The following is a 16774-nucleotide window of genomic DNA, read 5'->3' as shown; positions in this document are numbered from 1 at the left end:
GCAATGTTGCTGAAGGTAAAGTGTGTATCAGTACTGAAGGTAAAGTGTGTATCAGTACTGAAGGTAAAGTGTGTATCAGTACTGAAGGTAAAGTGTGTATCAGTACTGAAGGTAGAGTGTGTAACAGTACTGAATGTAGAGTGTGTATCAGTACTGAAGGTAGAGTGTGTAACAGTACTGAAGGTAGAGTGTGTAACAGTACTGAAGGTAGAGTGTGTATCAGTACTGAAGGTAAAGTGTGTATCAGTACTGAAGGGAAAGTGTGTATCAGTACTGAAGGGAAAGTGTGCAATGTTGCTGAAGGTAAAGTGTGTATCAGTACTGAAGGTAAAGTGTGTATCAGTACTGAAGGTAAAGTGTGTATCAGTACTGAAGGTAAAGTGTGTATCAGTACTGAAGGTAGAGTGTGTAACAGTACTGAATGTAGAGTGTGTAACAGTACTGAAGGTAAAGTGTGTAACAGTACTGAATGTAGAGTGTGTATCAGTACTGAAGGTAGAGTGTGTAACAGTACTGAAGGTAAAGTGTGTATCAGTACTGAAGGTAAAGTGTGTATCAGTACTGAAGGGAAAGTGTGTATCAGTACTGAAGGTAGAGTGTGTATCAGTACTGAAGGTAAAGTGTGTATCAGTACTGAAGGTAGAGTGTGTATCAGTACTGAAGGTAAAGTGTGTATCAGTACTGAAGGGAAAGTGTGTATCAGTACTGAAGGTAAAGTGTGTATCAGTACTGAAGGGAAAGTGTGTATCAGTACTGAAGGGAAAGTGTGTATCAGTACTGAAGGTAGAGTGTGTATCAGTACTGAAGGGAAAGTGTGTAACAGTACTGAAGGGAAAGTGTGTATCAGTACTGAAGGTAAAGTGTGTATCAGTACTGAAGGGAAAGTGTGTATCAGTACTGAAGGGAAAGTGTGTATCAGTACTGAAGGGAAAGTGTGTATCAGTACTGAAGGGAAAGTGTGTATCAGTACTGAAGGTAGAGTGTGTATCAGTACTGAAGGGAAAGTGTGTATCAGTACTGAAGGGAAAGTGTGTAACAGTACTGAAGGGAAAGTGTGTAATGTTGCTGAAGGTAGAGGGTGTATCAGTACTGAAGGTAGAGTGTGTATCAGTACTGAAGGTAAAGTGTGTATCAGTACTGAAGGGAAAGTGTGTATCAGTACTGAAGGTAAAGTGTGTATCAGTACTGAAGGGAAAGTGTGTATCAGTACTGAAGGGAAAGTGTGTATCAGTACTGAAGGTAGAGTGTGTATCAGTACTGAAGGGAAAGTGTGTAACAGTACTGAAGGGAAAGTGTGTAATGTTGCTGAAGGTAGAGTGTGTAACAGTACTGAAGGTAGAGTGTGTATCAGTACTGAAGGTAAAGTGTGTAACAGTACTGAAGGTAGAGTGTGTATCAGTACTGAAGGTAGAGTGTGTATCAGTACTGAAGGGAAAGTGTGTATCAGTACTGAAGGGAAAGTGTGTATCAGTACTGAAGGGAAAGTGTGTATCAGTACTGAAGGTAGAGTGTGTATCAGTACTGAAGGGAAAGTGTGTATCAGTACTGAAGGGAAAGTGTGTATCAGTACTGAAGGGAAAGTGTGTATCAGTACTGAAGGTAGAGTGTGTATCAGTACTGAAGGGAAAGTGTGTATCAGTACTGAAGGGAAAGTGTGTATCAGTACTGAAGGTAAAGTGTGTATCAGTACTGAAGGTAGAGTGTGTATCAGTACTGAAGGTAAAGTGTGTATCAGTACTGAAGGGAAAGTGTGTATCAGTACTGAAGGTAAAGTGTGTATCAGTACTGAAGGGAAAGTGTGTATCAGTACTGAAGGGAAAGTGTGTATCAGTACTGAAGGTAGAGTGTGTATCAGTACTGAAGGGAAAGTGTGTATCAGTACTGAAGGGAAAGTGTGTAACAGTACTGAAGGGAAAGTGTGTAATGTTGCTGAAGGTAGAGGGTGTATCAGTACTGAAGGTAGAGTGTGTATCAGTACTGAAGGTAAAGTGTGTATCAGTACTGAAGGGAAAGTGTGTATCAGTACTGAAGGTAAAGTGTGTATCAGTACTGAAGGGAAAGTGTGTATCAGTACTGAAGGGAAAGTGTGTATCAGTACTGAAGGTAGAGTGTGTATCAGTACTGAAGGGAAAGTGTGTAACAGTACTGAAGGGAAAGTGTGTAATGTTGCTGAAGGTAGAGTGTGTAACAGTACTGAAGGTAGAGTGTGTATCAGTACTGAAGGTAAAGTGTGTAACAGTACTGAAGGTAGAGTGTGTATCAGTACTGAAGGTAGAGTGTGTATCAGTACTGAAGGGAAAGTGTGTATCAGTACTGAAGGGAAAGTGTGTATCAGTACTGAAGGGAAAGTGTGTATCAGTACTGAAGGTAGAGTGTGTATCAGTACTGAAGGGAAAGTGTGTATCAGTACTGAAGGGAAAGTGTGTATCAGTACTGAAGGTAGAGTGTGTATCAGTACTGAAGGGAAAGTGTGTATCAGTACTGAAGGGAAAGTGTGTATCAGTACTGAAGGTAGAGTGTGTATCAGTACTGAAGGGAAAGTGTGTATCAGTACTGAAGGTAAAGTGTGTAACAGTACTGAAGGGAAAGTGTGTAATGTTGCTGAAGGTAGAGGGTGTTACCATACCGATGGTTCTGTTCAGCTCCATGCACTGGCTGATGTGGGGGAAGCGAAGGATCTCCCTCCATTTCTTACTCCGCCCTTTCCGCTTTCCTCCTCCACCTGCGTCAGCAAGAGAGAGAAAGGGACGAGATGTTTTGAAAACCAGGCTGCTATTAGTACTGTTTCTAATTAGGTCATTCATTAATAAGCTGTGAAAAGGAGGCTGTTGTGTGTGTGTGTGTGTGTGTGTGTGTGTGTGTGTGTGTGTGTGTGTGTTTCCAGAACACAGGTGGGTTTGGTCAGTGAATCTGATTCACCATATGGAAATGTTCTCAGCATCTGCTACCTTGCATGTGTGTGTGTGTGTGTGTGTAAGCCCTAGTTAAACCGAGTGAGAGTCATTTCTTGCGTCAGTACAGAGCTAAAATATGCACACACTCCCATGAGGAGAGAGCTGCTTTCACAAGAAAAACTCTGTGCACCTCCTCAGAACGATTCCAAGCGTTCTACAGCAGCGCACTAACCACCACCACAACACACAGTCGCTAAAACAACAAAAAACAACCCCGAGTATCAATCTGACAACATATAATCTTCCACTGAAGTTCTGGTTACGCTTCAGAGCAAGTTTAGCAGAGAGAGTAGGGATGTTCCCGGATTGGGATTGGAGCGTAGCCCGTTTGACGCGGATTTCCAGGACAGTGAGGGATAGGAGTTTTCCGAAGGGACACATAAAGCGGTACGTCATTCGGTCCTGGCAGGAGACACGTACAGTGTGTGTGTGTGTGTGTGTGTGTAAGTACTTTAGCAGCTCCCTCGTCCTCTTACATGAGTCTCTGGCAGAGCCTTGTTCTTATTCACACAGCGAAGTAAGCCTGTCCCCATACTCTGTTTTAACACACGTAATATTAAAGACCTCATATTATTATCACGCGGAATACAAACAAACTCATCCGTAAATCGTTTGAAGAAACATACGAGTTAAGAAAATACTCTCAGTTCAGAAAAACGTTCCAATCCTACTTTTTTCGCTCATGGGTTCATATAAGTGCACACATAACATTTTTAATCGGGTTTAAATCATATAATTTTATTTATATATATATATATATATATATATATATATATATATATATATATATATATACACACACACACACACACATATATATACGGTTAACGCTATCAAGTTTAAACACTTGGTTTCGGTTATTTTGTAAACCTGCTGAACGGTGTGCTCTGCGTCCCGGCCTTCTGGAGTTGCGAGATCAGTAAATACTTTCGATTTGAGAAGCAGATCATGACGCCAATCACGACGACAGCGTGAAGTTTTAAAAGAGATACACAGAGCTCGTCGGAGCGTTTAACGTCGCCGTGTGTGAACTCGAGGAACATTTCACGGTTTGAGCTGGACACCTGATGGACAGGGACGATTTGGCTCCGACGTGCCGTCAGGCATCAGATATGAACCGGATTTTCCTAGAAGAGCACAGCACTTCCCACTGGTCTGGTAAATCAGTATGAGGAATATTGCTGTGGGTTTTAGTCATTTACGCTACACGTACGTATGTTTACTGACTTAATACACGGTTCGGATGCTACATCACCCCCATATTATACACCTGAAATTGTAAAAGATGTAAATCAGGCATGGTTTGACGTCACAGGAAATTCATAATGTCCAGTTCGGGTTGTTTGGCCAAAATGTTTGGGACTACAGTTTCAATCTACAACTGTTTTTTTTTCTTTCTTTCTCAGACACATATTTATATTTATATTAATATTTATATCAATACTTACTGTCATTATGATAGTTTAAATCGCATTTCTCTCCTATCTCCTTTGTCTCTTATCTCTATGTCTGACTTTGCATAACAACAGGATGTGGTTTATCATCTTCCTTTAACTGTGCGTGTACTATACAACATACAAACAACATGCAAATGAGACTATATTACACTATAGTCTCACAAACACACACACACACACACACACACACACACACACACACACACACACGCTCATATTTCACCGCTCCGAACAGGAAGTGACACGCTGTCCACGCCGTCCGCATGTTACGGTTAAACAACTTTTCTTTCTCAATACCAACGCCCATGAGTTACGAATGAGTTAAGACCGGTCCTTTTCTGCTGTAATGTTTTAATTTAATTTACTAAAAATAAAAATAATAATAACCAAAAATGTAGCTTTTACAACATAGTAAAACTTTACTGCACGTGGAACACATTTTTCTTTTTATTAAATGTTACTATGGAAACGTTTTAAATCAAGTTCATCTCATAACATGAAGTTTAAATGCAAAACTAAAATGTCACCTAATCATGTGAATATTTCGTCTGGTCTAATCTAATTATTTTGATCGATATTTTTCATTTCTAAATTACGTAAGGTTTTTTTTTCTTTCTCATTTACATTTTGCTTACAAAGAAATGAAATATAATCATTTAATGTTTTACGACAGTGAAATGAAACGAATTAAATTCATATTTACTCTGCCTACAAATAAATAGAATGTTTACTTAAAAATTGTTTCGTACTTTTTAAATGTATTTAATTGCAATTATTATTATTATTATTATTATTATTATTATTATTATTTGCTTAAGATTGTACAAATAAATGAAATTAATTGACATTTTACCTTTTACTTTACTTAACTCCCTTTACTTAATCAATGGTTTTGAATGGCCCAGCCGGACCCCAGACCTGAATCCAGCTGAGTGTCTGAGGGGTGACCTGAAGCAGGGTGTGCACAGGAGACGCCCCCACAAGCTGATGGATCTAGAATGGGTTGTTCTTGGTCAAGAAGTCAAGATGTGCCACGCTGATCGACTGGGTGGTGTAATAACATCAAAAGGTGCTTCGACTAAGTATTACTTCAGGGGTGTGTAAACTTATGCAGCCAGGTCATTGTATTTTTTATTTTTATTTTTTTATGATAGTTTTTCACTTTATTTTTATACGCCGTAATTTCACACTGAGGGGAAAACGTTCTGACAGGGTTTATCTTAGGTTCACAAAAAAGTGCCATTTTAACAGGGTGTGTAGACTTTTTATATCCTCTGTACCAATGTACTACAAATATACCATATATATATAATATATATATATATTATAAACGTACTATAAATATACTATAAATAACGAATATACGGATATACTACAATTTAAATAGTATTTATAACAAATAAAAGAAATGTAAATAAGCATGGTCACTACAGTAAGAACTGAAGGGGTTGATTTTTGATTTTTTATATTTTCTGCCCACAGTGTGAATAGTGTGTGTGTGTGTGTGTGTGTGTGTGTGTGTGAGAGAGAGATTCTCCTCGCTCAGTGACGTACAGCGGGAACCTCCACTAATCCACCTCATCTTTCATCTTTATTAATAACATCACGGCGGCACAGACCGCAATAAGCTCCTCCTGGAAAGTCAACAACACACACACACACACACACACACACACACACACACACACACACACACTATACATACACACACATGCAATGAGAAGGGGACAAAGTCTGTAACAATGCGGGTGCTCCAGAACGGCATTTACTCTTGGCAAACCCGGTGTGTGTGTGTGTGTGTGTGTGTGTGTGTGTGTGTGTGTGTTTGAGAGCGAGTGTGAGATCATTTCATTGTCATCTGTAACAAAATGAGGCAGGATCTCATCCAAGAATCCCAACCACGGCATGAGTCACACCAAACATGTGGTGTGTGTGTGTGTGTGTGTGTGTGTGTGTGTGTGTGAGAGAGAGAGAGTGAGATGTCAAAAGTTCACACTACCCACAGTGGTCTCAGTATTGATTTTCCCCCTCAGTGTAACTGCAGAAATGGTTTTATCGTGCTCTGCGATATTATCATCGCAATATCCGTGTGTTTAGACGGAGGGCGCCAAAACTTTTCAGACTTCCCCTTTAATCTGGGAAATTTAACGTAACACACAGAAAGAGACTAAACTTCCATTCAGAATGAAATCAGTGCTCACTCGTAATGTTTTTAGGTCTAAATGTAATTCAATTAAAAATATAGAGATATATTGCATTATCAGATTAATTTAAATAAATGAATGTAAACATATTATTATTTCTTTTCATCTTCAAATAAATGGATTAAAATGAATTGACACTTTTTGGGAATAACCTCATCCTCCACATTCCAAGAGGTAACGTGCATTGTGGGTAATTTGTTCCTTTTAGAATACTATGTTGTGTCTAAGGTGTGTGTGTGTTGTTGCACTGCTCATATTTTAGACAGACGTGAAGCAGTGTTTCGTCACACACACACACACACACACACACACACACACACACACACACACATACACACACACTCCCTCCGCAGTCTGAATTGGAACACAGCCGAATTTCAAAACTCCAAGCTACTGTGGAATGCCGCTCGCTCCCGGGGCTGCGTCCCAAATCTACTGGCCACCTTCCACACACACACACACACACACACACACACACACACACACACACACACACACACACACACACACACACACAGATGATGGTGAATTATGAACTGGAGCTAACGCTGGGCCTTTAGAGCGCTTGCTAACAGGAAATGGCTCATTACAAAAGATTAGAGGAAGCAGCTGGCATTTAACGCAACGTCAGTCAGGGGTGGGATCCGACTTACGTGTAGCCACACACACACACACACACACACACACACACACACACACACACACACACCCTTTCCTTTGGGTCACTGGTGCTAGCTGTACTTCGCACTAAACATACATACACACACACACACACACACACACACACACACACACACACATAAAAGTGTTTAATTCATGCTGCTCCACCCGGCGTGTGGCAGGAAGTCCTGATGGGTGACGTCTGTAGTTGTGTTAAACAAAGGGCGCAGACACACACACACACACACACACACACACACACACACACACACACACTGGTGAAGAAGTGTGTATTGATAATCGGTGATACGATGTACCGCAATATATAAAAGAATGAAGAATAAAATTTTGTCAAGCACACACACGCACAGACACACACACACACACACACACACATATATACACGCACACACACACATACACGCGCACACACACATATATATACACACACACACACACACACACACACACACTGCCTACTTAGGAACCCTCCTCCTGAAGGAAGACAGACGCAGGATGTATCTCCATAAACACTGTGCGTCTTTTCCGTTTTCTCTTCCTCTTTTTTCCTCTTTTTCCCATTCAGCCTCCTTTCTTTCTTTCATCTATCATTCCTTTGCCCATTCTTTCCTGCCTGCTTCCCTTTTTTCTCCACAATTACTTTTTCTTTCTGTGATTAAACTTCCTTTCTCTCTCTCCTGTTTTCTCTCCATTCATTCTACCTTTCTCTTTTTCTTTCTTTCTTACTCTCCATCCCTCTTTTTTCTTCCTTTTGACTTATTTATTCTTCCTCTCTGCTCTCCTTCTTTTCTCTCTACGTTCCACAGCCATTATAAACAATTGAGTTTTAGCAGTGGTACTGAAGGACTGAAGGTAAGGGACTGGCACTAGTACCCAGCAGTCGCAGCTCGGCTGTGCGGGGGTTTAAACTTATAACCTTCTGATCAATACTCAGTGTGTGTGTGTGTGTGTGTGTGTGTGTGTGTGTGTGTGTGTGTGTGTGTAAAATTGATGTGTATTTGAACAGTCTGTGTCTTAACGACATGTATGTCTGTAAACTGTGCAATAAAATTGTATTTGAGCAGGGTATGTGTGTTTGTGTGTGTGTGTGTGTGTGTGTGTGTGTGTGTGTGTGGGCGTCTTGCTGAAGCATCTGGTAGATGTGTGCATCTGATTAGTGTGTGTATGTGTGATGTGTGTATAAAACTTACTCTGCATATACAATGCTTGTGAAAACACACACACACACACACACACTCAGAGATGGGCGGATACAGGAAATGAAAATCAATTGTTGCATCGGACTGAGTACCGCTATCTATAATGTATAACCACACACTCACACTCACTCTCTCTCTCACATACACACACACACACACACAAACACACACACACACACAAATATATATGCATTTTGTAGAGAGCACATCCTGCCAGTAAGCCACATCCTGAATTCAGCAGATACACAAGTCTTTCGGAAACAATCTAAATGTAACACACACACACACACACACACACACACACACACACACAGCATCACAATCTTAGTTATAAACCCTAGGTACGTGCCCATAATCCTTTATACTTTATATCGTAATATGGCATCAAAAGCTCGCTAAGCTGAACTGTAACGGAAACAACTCGTGGAAAGCTACAAGAAGGAGTAAGACTGTTAGCATGTTAGCAACAAGGCCTGTGTAATCGTTAGAATTGAGCTCTTAGCTATGCTACATCGCTAGCTAAATAGCAAGTTGTGCGCACTGTCAACAAACACCAGTGTACTGTAAGAGACGACTCATTGACGCTTCTCTTTTTTCACCTTGAGCTTTAAGCTAGCTAGCACTGCTTCTGCCCAGGTTGCAAACGTTACGCTAACTAGCTTGATTTAATTGTAGTGGTGATTTATAAACACAAACGAGACGTAAAACTGTTCTAAGAGATCATTAACACGTGAATGCGGTCATTATGGGATAGAATTAGCTCTTGGCTGACTAAAACTGACTGAAACAGCTAGCGATCTAACTAGCTAATTACGTTAGCTGGTCAAATATGACTCTAACACGGCTGCTATCTTTCGAGTACTTTACGTTTATGGGCTTTTTATTCTGCAAAACAATCACACACACACACACACACACACACACACAGGTTATTATTATTTATTTTCCGGCCAAGGCAGATGTAAATGCTGGGGTGTAATCTAAGGAAAACAGGCCTCGCTGTAAAGAATGGCCATTTGTCTCATTCTGGGAAGCCGTTAGCATACTTCCCCCTCGATGACGAGCGTGTCGTGTAAACTGTACGGCTTGTAAACGGCAATGTTAAACACTGTGGTTACTTTTGTCCAGAGGACACACACACACACACACACACACACACACACACACACACACACTGCAGTGGTTCCATAAAAAATACAAAAAAAAAAAATCCCCAAAAAAACAGAAACACTTCAGGTGATGTTCTTTTAAACAACCTGAGAGTTCAGTTTTATTCTATCTCTCTCGCTCACACTCTCTCATACACACACATATAGTTACCTCAGGTGCCCTAAAAGCAACAGCCTAGCTTGCTAGTTTAGCTAGAATGTAGCTTCTTTAGCCAAGAAGAAACTGAAGAGATTCATTAGCTAATCGATTAGCTTCTCTCTCTCTCTCTCTCTCTCTCTCTCTCTCTCTCTCTCTCTCTCTTTCTCTTTTTAAAAAAATATTACCCATGAAATGTGTCACTTTTAAAAAGTTTTAAGTAAAACTGGTTCTAGGAGGCATTAAAATTAGTCAATAACCAACATTAAGGTTTTTGCTAACTGTTTTAGGTCTTGTACAGAAGAGAACTGCTAACAAGAGCTAGCAAACAAACGCTTGTTGCGCACACTTAAGACTAGCTAGCTAAATGTAGCTAAGTGTAGGAATGACTTAAACCCAGCTATATTTACACAAGCAGTGACAAGAAACGAGAAAATATTAGCTAAAAACAAACAAATGCTAGCTAGCAAGTTATATACCGTAGGCTCTTCGTCAGGTTGTGTCAGGTTAGCTAGCAGCGTTTGTTCAAGCTAAAGGTACTAATCAAAACAGTAAGACAGTTAACATTATTTTTGGTTTTGACAAGGATATCTAGCTAAATACACATGCTAGTCATTTTACATTAGCTAGATGCATTTAACCCACCGGCTGGCTGTCGACAATATTTGGATATGAAAATCTATATATACATTAAAATAAAATAATAATTTTATGCTAGCTAGGAAGTTACATATGCTCTTTGTCAAGTTGTGTCATGCTAGCTAACATTGTTTGCTCAAGCTAAAACTGATAATCAAAAGAGTAAAGTAAAACGTTTGCAACAAAAGACATTCGTAAACATGGTTTTCTCCCTTAATTTTTTTAAAATAAAAATAATTAGCTAATCAAAAAATTAAAGAAATATAATGCTATATGAGACACTTCCATTTGTAAAGGTGAGCTAGCTAAATAACAAACTGTCAGAACACACATAGCACTAGTCAATTTTTGGTGGCTAGCTACTTAAATACATCTAACAAAACATGATGAGCATGTTTACTGCTAGTTGATTATTTAGCTAGCTAACTAACGTTAGCTAAGAAAACATTATCTACGAGACACTTGACATGTTTTAGCGCTTGACTGGGATAGCTAGCTAAAAAGCAAGTTACACACTCAGCGCTAGTCATGTTTTGTCGGCTAGACTCTGAACGTCTGGTAATCCAAAAATGGTAGCTAATACACCGAACAATTAAAATCTGTATATTTTTTACTTCAAAGTTTTCATAAACTTTATGAAACGTACAAAAGAAACCGCACAATGTCGTGAGCCGGTTCTGTCGCTCGCCACATGTAAAGCAGCCGTTCCACCTCTGACGTCAGAGCTCGGGGAGATTTGCTAGTAAAACCTCCGAGTGAGGTTAGTGTTTATTTTACAGCCCACCATCACAGCGAGGCTCGCTAACACACACTAACACAGGCTAGCGGCGCGCTTACGCATGCTAGCACAAGTGTGGGCTTGTAAAAAAAACAACAAAGGTATCTCGACTACCTGTGTCGAGGAAAAACAAACGGGCTCTAAACTTAGCGCCTTTCCAGCTCGTGTGCTTATGTGTTTAAGGCTGTGTGTGTACGTGTGTGTGTGTGTGTGTGTGTGTGTGTGGGGCAGGATGTGCCGCCTGTTCCAAAGGTGCAGGCCGGACTATGCAAGGAAGCGTCGGATCACAATTAAACAAAAAGACCTGTGTGTGTACGTCATGCTAGCGTCTCATATCACAATAAACCGCTAGCAGCTGACATTTAACCACGCCTCACGATATCTTGTGGCTACGTGCTAGCTTTTCAGCTTAAACATTGACGCAAAAGAGCCCTAACATAATTTGCTAGCTCTAACAAACCAGATAGCAAGCTACAAACGCCACCTGTCATGCTGTGCTATGCTAGCCAAACTGTTAATTAAAACAGTAAACATGAGATTTGTCATTTTAGACATATCGTTAACAGCTAACTAGCAAGCCACATACAGTGCCGTTAAATTATCTAGCGTATAGCAGTATGAAATATCAGTTATCTTAACATATTAAAGTTGAAGAGACCAGCAACGAAGCTTATAAAGCAAATGCTAGCTAGCAAGTTACATACGGGTGTTGTCAGTTTGCGTTGATTTAGCTAGCTAGTTTAATCAAGACAATTTTAACCACAGGACACATTTGTAAACGTTTCTTTCTTTTATTTTAATAGGGTTAGGGCTTGACCAGCTTGGCTAGCCAGCTAACTAGCGGTTCCTGCTTACATTAGTTAGCTAAATTTAGCCCTAGCAACAAGTTCTGGTTTTCTATTAACTTAAATATGACACTTTGTTAATCCAAATAGCTTTTAAAATGTTTTCTATTAGTCACAGTTGTAAAGGATAGCCAGCTAGCCAGCTAAGTAAATAACGATCAAGTCACCTGCACTTGCATGTTACATTAGTTAGGTCGATTTAGCAACAGGTTATGACTTGTGAAATTTTAATATTGGCGCACGATTACTTCCGATGAAAGTAAAAAAGGTACTAGAATCTAAAAGCGCTAATGAGGAGGGGCTAAAAAAAAAAAAAGAAGCACCAAATCCAAGTCTAAAGTCCAAGTTTCCTGAAATCTGATAATCTAAGGTAACCGTAGTGTGTTGTTTACATGACCCCTTGAAAAATCAGATCATGTTTAGATTCTTAGCGTTACGGTACACACGACAGTACAGTAAATGATAATCCATGCTAGTGCTAGTTATGCTAGTTTTCTAGTTGATGTGAATGTAAAGGTTAACATTGCTACATTTTTGAAGCACTTATAAAACGGTCACTGATATCAGACGAAAGGTGAAAGACAATGAGCAGGAAACGCTGAGTTGGTAGGAAACTCACACTGTACACCCCATTCCCCCCCCCCCCCACACACACACACACACACACTAGTGAAACAGACATCTGATTTCCTGCATCTAACACTGTGTATGTGTGTGTGTGTGTGTGATTACGCAGCAGAAAGATTTGCTTGTACAGAAATATCTCTTCCAGAGCCACACTACAGTAGCAATATTAGCGATGTTAGCATTATTAGCGATATTAGCGATGTTAGCAATATTAGCGCTGATCAGATTTGCCATATAGGAGTCTGGAATGCAAAACAGACGTGCTCTGTTGACAAACGCACGGACGTGTTACCTCACAGGAGGGTCGTTAAATTAAGCTAGCATTATTATGTTCACAGAACATAGTCATTTCTGATATAAAACATTAATATGTTGATTACTGTAATTTCACCCAGTGAGGAGTTCTTATGACACCGAGGGAGGGGCTGAGGTAAGTATACACGCCAATCTACGCAATGTGCTACGAAAATAAAAAAACGTACAAAGAAAAAACGTACAAGTCAAACTTATTTTCCCCTCAAATACTATCAAAAGTCAAAATTCCAGAAAATTCCAAGAAGAAAGTGCTACGATGAAGAAATTTAGCTAGGAAGTATTATTAATATTGAATAACTGATGTCGTAGCGAGTGTGTGTTCCTGCCTGTACAGGACTGTCCACACACACACTCTCACACCCTCGTCATTCACGTTCTGGAAATTTGCTTAACAAATGAATGCAGATTTGGATATAAATGTAGCTTGGCCTGTTTCCGTGTGAGTGCTTGTGCGTCACAGAGTTTTATTGAATTTTTTTTACATCACAGTCATTCATAAACTTAACAGAGTGTGTAGTTTGGGATGGTTGCTAAAAAAACATAATCGTTTCGTTATAGCGTAGCCTGTATGTTAGCGTAGCTAACACGCATCGGTTCTATTCAGGTTTCCAGCTAATACGCCTTGCTAAAGCTTAAACGTACAGTATATGGTCTCTAATAACGTTACACTAACGTTACACTAACGTTACATCATAACATAAAGATTATTTGAACGCAGTGCATTACGGCTAATCAAAACGGTCGATAAACTTAGCCACTTTTGCCTCAACGTTTTAGTTCTTTCCTATTAGATGGCGTTTTTATCATTCCAGATGGAATTTCGGTGACACGTGACTCGAGATGGACGACGCTAAGCTAACTGTTTTTTAGCTAAACCCTGAGATGTTCGAACGCCGGCGTGTCGTGTCACATTTTTCACTTCCCGTTCCACTACACACCACATCCGTGAAGGTGAATTCCACACTCGGAAAATTCTCCAGCACACTCACACACACCCACACACACACACACACACAGCTGAATAAGCAGGCATTATATTTAGGAATGCTTAATTGGGCTTAATTAGGCCAGGTCGACTAGTAAACACTGGAACGCGTACTTTGCAACACTGAGCTCGTTATTTTAAGAAAGTGAGAACGAAAAAAAAGAATGTGCAGTCGGCAATTAGGGATGAAACATGACTGACTCGGAACACTTAGCAACAATACATCATTTCGAGGCGCTAGGAGAACACTGAGGCAGAGTATGTATATATATATACATATATATATATATATATATATATATATATATATATATATATATATATATATATATATACATACATAACGCAGTAGCTGGCTAACTGATAATATGTTGATTATTTCGCGTATATGAAATCCGAGTACACGGAGATGCTAACGCTTTATTCCATTGAACCTAGAAGTGGGAACTGCGTCGCTTTCGAGCTACAAAGTGGGAAAAACATGGTGTGTGTTTTGCTAGAAACAAGCTAGCTAGCGACGATGAGGTATTTACTTCCGTGAACAAACAATACATCGCTAACAATTCATTCACACGACTTATTAATCCGTGAGCGCTGCACCGTATCGTCACCGGTAACGCCTCCTGCCTCACAATATGCCACGTAGATACGCGTTAATAAGTCGTGCGAATAAATTGCTCATTCATGGCTACGATAAAATCATGCTTTTTTTTTTTTTACCCGCATTCATTTACAGTATAAACTCGTTTACAGTAGTGGAGTGACGTCGTACAGACGATGCGAGCGGCCATGTTGACTGACATGACATGACATCGTTTACTGAGCTTGGGGATGAGGAGAACGTTCTGAATAGGAATTCCAAGTTGAGGAGGGAACTTTATTTCCTTGGTTCCTAGTCAGGAGTTTGGAAAATCCGAGTGGCGAGCTTCATCTGAAGGCGGTATGCTGTAAGCTAGAGATCATCTCGAGCTGTTTTACAGACTGTAAAGCTAACGTAATGTGCTTTATTAGATTATTAGATTTATTAGTTTATAAGGACGGGCTTTTAACACTGTTTATCTTTCAATAAATTCCGCTGGGTCTGTAGTAGTCTACTGCTGCAACCCATTGTACTCGGAGCTCGGAAACTTCCGAGACGATTTTCCGGATCTACAAGCGTTCCAGTGTTTCGGCTGGGGGAAAAACACGGACGTCTCGATCTGTAACAGTAGGCTTATCACGTTTGGGCTGAAATTTGGGCGTAATTAATAAACATAAAAACAGCTACACATCACGCAAAAAGATGACGTTTTATGAAGTAGGAAACGATGCAAAGGGAATTCTCAGGTTTATTTATGTCGGAGAACCCGGGAAAGGTGGGTGTTGCCGGACTCGGAATTCCTGAGTCGAGTGACTGCTCCGTCGTGTCGAGTTTCACGTACAATATATTGCAGAATAAGACCAGGCCTCGGCTTTTACGTTGCGTCGCGATCCAAAGGATCCGCATCCTGATACACGCCCCTAGTCTCGACGCCCTGTGAACCTTTTCGTATCTGTACCTGTATGAATAATGTATTCGTATTCGGTAACATCCACGATAAGCAGATTTTCTTAGCCCTGCCCCTTTCCCACACTCCGGTAAATATATATATATATTTATATTGACCAAGATATTCTTTCGCAATAATTAAAGCTAGACGATAAGTGGTCTGAGTACTGGTACTTGAGGGATACCGAGTGTGAAAGGTGTTTACCAGAAAGACCAGAAAGTCCAGTTACGCATAACTGAAACACTGACAGGCGAACAGATATGTAAATATTTTGTTGGCAGAGAGTCATTAATCCAACGCTTTACTTCCTGGACCTCAGCCATAGACGCTCAAGAAAGCCGAGACTCATGCGAGGTGAGCGATTATTAATGATAGCACTGAAAAACCATCGAGGCCGTTAAGCTTCTCGCTGCCGTGATCGCGTTAACGTCGACCCTTCCTCAAGTACTTCCTCCTCCATCGAGTAAGAGCTCGATTAATAACCCGAAGAGTAAAACATTTCAAACTCGGCACTGACTGCCGTCTTGACCTCGGTTAAACTCTCACTCTTACATTCTTACGCTCTTACACACACACACACACAGCTGAACTTACACTTATGTAATCGAAAGACAAACATTTACACAAATTTCTTCCTTTACAAACAACCATATCATATTAAAATCAGCCACAAGCCTGGAAACATAATCCCGAGCTGATCTGACGTGAGAACGTGAACCAATCCGGAGATCGTGTTTAATCCCGAGATAGAAAGACGGACGTCACGAGCATAACTCTTCGGAAGATCGTCCACCTTCGATATGATCGCAGTCGGCTCGTGTATACTTTATGTGATGTTTTATAATTACTGGGAATCAAAATAGGAGTTGAGCCAGAGGGCAAGACTGGCAAAAACACACACACACACACACACACACACACACACACACACACACACACACTCAGTCGGGTTCGTATGACGATCGGATCTCGCTACAGAATCGATTCTATTCCCTACGATACGATTTGTCTTGCTAGGAGTGTGAAGCCACGCCCCTTTCACTAAAACGTATCATAATCCGATTGGTCAGAAGGTGCTGATACATTTTCTCTAACGCAGGTCCGTATTAATGTTCGAATACGTTACAGTTTCTATAGTAACGGCTCGTTCAGAGTTTCGTGTCCGGAAGGAGTCTCCACTTTCAGACGCGAAGTTGTAAAACGTTACGTTTACGCTTCTTTACGGTTTCTCGGTAACACGACAGAGAGAGAGAGAG

The 16774-nt window shown here is 40.4% G+C and overlaps 1 protein-coding gene across 2 annotated transcripts in view; it reads right to left on the bottom strand.

The window, feature by feature from the left end:
* Positions 1-16774, bottom strand: part of grk5l (G protein-coupled receptor kinase 5 like) — a 52178-nt gene that overhangs the window by 22351 nt on the left and 13053 nt on the right. For both annotated transcript variants that reach the window (XM_053680044.1, XM_053680043.1), the window contains exon 2: positions 2627-2722. In XM_053680044.1, the coding sequence (XP_053536019.1) occupies positions 2627-2722 (96 nt within the window). The remainder of the gene's footprint in view (positions 1-2626; positions 2723-16774) is intronic.

The sequence above is a fragment of the Ictalurus punctatus genome, chromosome 5 (assembly GCF_001660625.3).
Source record: "Ictalurus punctatus breed USDA103 chromosome 5, Coco_2.0, whole genome shotgun sequence".
Lineage (NCBI taxonomy): Eukaryota > Metazoa > Chordata > Actinopteri > Siluriformes > Ictaluridae > Ictalurus > Ictalurus punctatus.
This window is presented reverse-complemented; position numbering and strand designations above follow the sequence as displayed.